General features: G+C 30.2%; 1 protein-coding gene across 1 annotated transcript; it reads left to right on the top strand.

Moving 5' to 3' along the window:
* The first annotated feature begins 1,002 nt into the window (after nucleotides 1-1,002).
* On the top strand, nucleotides 1,003-3,589 carry LOC145001013 (serine/threonine-protein kinase PCRK1-like). The gene is made up of 5 exons (XM_078960330.1): nucleotides 1,003-1,383; nucleotides 1,695-2,100; nucleotides 2,191-2,427; nucleotides 2,839-2,961; nucleotides 3,047-3,589. Exons 2-5 carry the CDS (start codon nucleotides 1,777-1,779, stop codon nucleotides 3,410-3,412), a joined length of 1,050 nt encoding a protein of 349 aa, XP_078816456.1. The 5' UTR covers nucleotides 1,003-1,383; nucleotides 1,695-1,776; the 3' UTR covers nucleotides 3,413-3,589.
* The last annotated feature ends 2,691 nt before the right edge of the window (nucleotides 3,590-6,280 follow it).

Below are 6,280 nucleotides of genomic sequence, written 5' to 3'. Positions count from 1 at the left end.
CGAATTGCAATATAGGTAAAAATAAAATGTTGAATTCTTGATTACTGATGTCAACATCTAGAAAATGGTGGAAGCAAAAAAAAGAAAAACCAATCATTTTCCTCTTTTTAGGTGGAGTTCTTGATTACTAATTAGAATTGGTTTAGATTCTCTAACTCCACCTCATGTGTATATATGTTTATGTGTCTTAACTAATTGTGTGTGTTCATTTGAGAGAGAGAGAGAGAGAGAGAGAGAGAGAGAGAGAGAGAGAGAGAGAGAGAGAGAGAGAGAGAGAGAGAGAGAGAGAGAGAGAGAGAGAGAGAGAGAGAGTTATTATTATTTTTTATTTATTTAAATAGATAAAGAATGAAAGAAAAATAAAAAAATAAATATGTAAGGGTATTACACTTTTAAATGTATTAAAACTACATAGAAACATGGTCAAAAGAACCACAAAACCAAAAAAAAAAATCGATGTTTAGACGAAATCCCAAAACAAATACATACCAGTGGGATCAGTTTTGTAGTTTTTTTCTATTATTTGCAATATATACATTTTATATAAAAAAACATATAAAACCATAAATAAATAAAAATAATAATTTTGATTGTTCTGGAACACTTCTCTGGAATCTTACCCCGGTGTCCCCCAGAGTTCGCTCGGTAATGTCCTCTTCCGAACATACTTGTCATTTTACAAAAATTAAAAAATATTGCTTTTTTTTTTTTTTTTTTTTTTTTTTTATGTTCATTCATATGAGTTAGATCACTCAATTTCTCTTTATTAAAATGACGGAACACAATAGAATTGTTCTCAACTTTCATATATAAAATCTCACGATCGTTATCATTGATAATCTAGATTCACATATTTATATCATTGATAATCTAGATTCACATATTTAATTTTTAAAAGAAGACAAACAGGATCTATACTAATTTGTATAGAGGTAATTTATTGATAAATTTATGGATTCATGTCTTATATCTTGCAAAATAAATAAAAACATACAAAGTGAATTCATACCATCTTCTTGTTGGTCGTTGACGGAGATGAGGTTTACGCGCACCCTACGCGACTAACTAAGAATTTACAAAGAATAAGATGAATCCTATGTTAAATAATGTCCTCAAATACCCGGTTCTTTTAACGAACCTTCCTCAAATCATTCATAGTTCATACCATCGTTTCTGGGTTTCTTCAAAACAATTTTTTTATTTCATTTGACTTCGAATCTAGGGAGAAATTGACTTCGAAATTTATCATTTTTCCTTCACTTCTGTTCTGTTTGCTTTTCTGGGTAGACTTTCATTGCTGTCTTTAATGAGCATTTCTAGCTCCCCTCTTCAGATGGTGGGAAGCTCTGAAGATCATGGCGATTCCAGCTCTTGAGCTTCCAGGTTCGGAAAAATCCTTCCTTTTTCTGGAAATCGCATGTGGGTTTAACTCGAATTCGCTGATTGTGATATAAATCGATTTCACTTTATGCGTCAACTGGGTCATTGATTTGATCTGGTTAACGATTTTAGGTCTGTTTGATTGTTGTTTTTAGCATCCGTTAGTTGGATTATCTGTTTGACTAATTAGATCCTCGAACTCTTATTCGCTATCCATAGATTCTCAATCAAAAAATTCCATTTCTATTTTGGGGAAAAGTCTATTTAGTATATGAATCATAATGTTCTTATTCGTGATTCCTTTCTTATTACAGCCAAATCTGTAAAACTCATCGTGGATATGGACACATAGTCAACAATAACACCTTTCTCTCATGCGACTCAAGGCTCAAAACAATGGTTTTCCATTTCCGATGTTTCTCTTTTTTGTCTGCACAAAATGCACGAGAAACCACAACAGTTGATGTCTTTCATACTGCAAATTCCCGATTTGTTGATGCTTCACGAATGAATCAAACAGTTGCACCGAATCTAAACATAAGCCCAACACTTCGGAATTTCACACTTTCCGAACTTAAAACAGCCACTAAAGAGTTTCACGCTTCTAACAAAATCGGTGAGGGTGGATTTGCGATTGTATATAAAGGCACAGTGAAAAGCTTACAACATCGGTCCTTTCTTATTGAGGTGGCTGTGAAGCAAATTAAACAAGGACAACTGGTAAGTCTTCCTTAACACTTTCCTTATATAGTAACATTTGTAGTTTTAAACTTTAAATGTTTAATGAATGTTGTACTTTTTGGATAATAGGGATATAGAACATGGTTGACTGAAGTGAATGTTGGGGAAATTAACCATGATAACCTTGTGAAGCTAATTGGGTTTTGTAATGAAGATAGCCAATTGCTTTTGGTGTATGAATATATGCCTAAAAAAAGCTTAGATGGTCATCTAGCAGCTAACTCAAATACACCTCTCTCGTGGGGTAGGAGACTAAACATAGCTAAAGATGCCGCTACGGGTTTGGAACACTTACACAAGGCAAAGGTAAAATATTCCTTTAAATAGTTGTGGAGATTGATCTGTCATCTGTCATCTGTCATCTGTTCACTTTTGTCGTTATAAATCTCTATAACCCAAAAGTAGAAAGCATGTGTGCGTCTGTATTCTACGAATCTAATAAAATCTTTCTACTTTGTCTGTGGATGTACCACGATTAACCTGATTGACGGCGGTTTTACTATGGTGCCCAAAGTGGCATCGGCAACGCCTGGTTTTTCGGAAGCAGTACAATTTTTTTCTTTTTTATTATCGTGACACTACTAAAATTTATCTGTGACACCCCTACTATGAAATCTTGCGTCTGTCTCTATGGATTGGTGATTGTTGAGCCACGTTAAATCCTTGTGTTGTTATTTTTGGTTGCATCAATTGACTTGATGTTGTTATTAATTACAGATAATCTTTAGGGACTTTAAACCCTCAAATATTCTTTTAGACAACAATTGGAATGCGAAGCTTTGTGACTTTGGATTTGCTAGAGATGGCCCACAAGATGGACGTACCCATGTCTCAACAATGGTATATATATGTATGATTTTGTTGCTAAAATCGAAAATAGTTTTTGGTTTTTGTGATTTTTGTAATATGATGGAAATTTATTTAGGTGGTAGGAACAAAAGGATATGCAGCTCCAGAATATGTTCAAACGGGTCGACTGACATCTATGGTTGATGTATGGAGCTATGGTATCTTTCTTGAAGAGCTTATCACAGGTCGACCTCCAATTACCCAAAATAACCCTGAGAACAATGCCCAATGCTTGAGGTGGTTGTGCTGCTACACAGGGGCAGAAAAGTCAAAACTAATAGTTGACCCGAGGCTCCAAGGGTATTCAGAGAGATCGATGCAGAAGGTGACTTTAATTGCTAAGAAATGTTTGGAGAAAGATCCGAAGATGAGGCCAACAATGAGGGAGGTTCTTGAAATGGTGACAGATGCTATTGCATCGGAGAATCAGCAGGTTGGCTGAGTATTTGTTATATAAAATTATATGTAAAAAAGATTTTATTTTTTCCTTGGATTCTCGATATAGACTATTTTTTGACCTGTTGAAACTGGTCTGATATAGTGGTATGTGTATATTTTTTGGGAAATTATTGGGACTTGTGTGTATACTATATATAGAAATTGTGTTCTTTTTGAGACATTCTTAAGGGTTTTTAAGTTTTTCATCTTCTGAAAACTAATTAATGAATGTGAATTTGTTTTTTGAATTTTGGAATGTTAAGAGATCTCAAAGAGGCATGTAAAGTGTTCGATGAAATGTCTCAAAGAGTTGCTTATACATCTATGTTAGGTATAGCTAATTGCATGCACTTAAAAGATTGTGAATGTATTTCTAGTAAATGGGTTAAACGTTGTTTTGTAAATGAATTAAAAGTTTTAACCCAAATAAACTATAATGTTTAAACCCATAAAAAAAGGTGTAGTGATTTTATTTGTACATAATAAAATTTATCTATACACAACAATTTGTATTTTAAACATGTGATAAAATGTTGTGTACGAATAAAAATTATAGCCAATCTTATTTTTATCCATAGAATAGCAAGCAAAAAATACACTCAATGTCTAATGTTTGGTGATGCCTCATGTTATGATTTTAAGAATCTTGAAAGGTCATGGCCATCACCTCCATTTTTTCAAAAGAACACCGTGTAACTTTAATGAAGAGACTTTTCTCCTTAATAAACAAACTATTAATTTAAGTTCAATTAGAAAAATATTTAGATTAAAGTAATCAATCAATAAGAACGGCTCAAAGATACTCTCTCCATTATTTTAAGTTATGTGGGATAATTATGTAAAGATACTCTCTCCATTATTTTAAGTTATGTGGGATAATTATGTAAAGTTGGGGTACTCGTAATCAATAATTTCCATAAAATATTTAGAGAAATTAAATTGCTTCCTACTTTTTATGCCTACAAATATTTCTACCCAATAAAATTATGACAAGTGTCATCATTCCATATTTTTTTAACTAATTCATTAAGGCTATATTAAGAATATATCAATTATAGTTAAATTGAATGATGATTTATCATAATTTTAGTGAGTAGGAATAATTGTAAGCATAAAAGGTAGTAGGTAATTTAATTTCTCAAATATTTATAATGGAATGAGTGAATGACGGTTATGTTAATTATTCTCACATTTTACCATATAAACTGTTAATGTACGATCCTTTTAAATATAAATTATTCTATGTATAGAAAAATTATTATGCTCGAATTATATCTTACCATTAAAAGTTAGTTTGAAAACTGCCAACCATTTCTTTGAAAAATATGAGGAATGAAAAACGTGACAAAGTGACAATATTTTAAGATTCTTACAAACAAATGCAACATTCGATAATCCAGTTTTTGTTTTTTTCTGTTGTATTGTGATAAAAGTAGTTCAATTAAATTACAATAAACAAAAAAAGAAGCAAAAGCTACAAGGTGAGTCATTTCTCAGAAAATGCCTGGTAGGAGACAAGGATATGCTATGCCATGCCAACGACTCTTTAATTCTCTAATTATCACATGTTTTAGTTTTTTTGGGTTAAAAATGAAATTAATTTTTACACTTAAAATTCCAATTGCTCATGTATACGAACTTTGTATTAGTTAACGATATTTAGTAAATCATTAAAGCTGTATTTAACATGTCACAACTAGCTGATAATATAACTTATTTTTAAAAAAAATTTTACATTGTTATGCTTGACAAACAAAAAAATAACTTATAAACTAGCTTTTTAAAAAACTAATTAGTTTAATTTTCCATGAGTTTTCTTAAGATTTTTCAAATGTACCCTTAATTAATTATAAAAAACATATTCTTCTAGATGTTATTTTATATATTTCAGTTAACATATCAGCTAGTTTTTACCAAATATTATTTTTATAAGTTAGTTTTTTAGTTAGTATGTCCAACATAATCTAAATCGTCAAAAAACTGTATTCTAATATTCATTTATAATTTCATTGATAATTCTAAGTTATTCATAAAAAGTGGAAAAAAAAAAGTGGGAGCCCGAGAGGTGTGTTGGCACCGTCTAATAAATTCTCTAAACATATATCATAAGGAATTCAGTATACATTCAACGAGTTGTACTTGTGGTTGATGTGACATAATAGTAAGAATGTGAATAACATCCCGATAAATTATGATGGATAATAGTGATAAGGCGATAAGGAATTCAGTATACATTCAACGAGTTGTACTTGTGGTTGATGTGACATAATAGTAAGAATGTGAATAACACCCCGATAAATTATGGTGGATAATGGTGATAAGGTGGAGTGGTGGGTTGTGGTCACCACCATAATTAACCACACACAATCATATACTTTTCTCTTTCTATCTCTCTCTCCATTTTTAATAATTAGATTATTATATTATGTTTAAATAATAATAATAAAAAAAAAAGATATAATGATATAGTGTGGTGAGCATACCAAACTAATATAGTTGTATATGGTAATGAGGTGGTACTGACATAGCACCTATCTATATTTATTTATCAATCTATTTATATATACTTATAAAAAAGATATTTTTACTTGTACTACATATATTTGAGATCTCCATAATTTTTTAATTTTTTTATAATAATTATTATAAATTTGTTAATAATGTTAATTAGATTAATGTAAAAACTAAATTCTAATTATAAATTAACTAAAATATAATACTAAAATATTATATTTTATTTATATTTATAAAACAATTAATTTATTAGTTTAGATATATTATCGTATGTGAATAATTGTTATTTTAGAGTCATAATTTTTGTATAATTTATGATTTTATGCAATATTGTTAAATTATTAATTTGAATATAATG

Source organism: Lactuca saligna, chromosome 6 (assembly GCF_052625555.1).
Source record: "Lactuca saligna cultivar CGN05327 chromosome 6, ASM5262555v1, whole genome shotgun sequence".
Classification (NCBI taxonomy): Eukaryota; Viridiplantae; Streptophyta; class Magnoliopsida; order Asterales; family Asteraceae; genus Lactuca; species Lactuca saligna.
Note: the sequence above shows the minus strand (reverse complement) of the source record. Positions and strands in the feature narration are given on the sequence as shown.

Bases quoted from the DNA above. Each gene is read 5' to 3' on its own strand.
- LOC145001013 (XM_078960330.1), top strand. From the start codon at position 1,777: ATGGTTTTCCATTTCCGATGTTTCTCTTTTTTGTCTGCACAAAATGCA. The intron at 2,101-2,190 runs GTAAGTCTTCCT...TTTGGATAATAG, and splicing joins AAATTAAACAAGGACAACTG to GGATATAGAACATGGTTGAC. The intron at 2,962-3,046 runs GTATATATATGT...AAATTTATTTAG, and splicing joins GTACCCATGTCTCAACAATG to GTGGTAGGAACAAAAGGATA.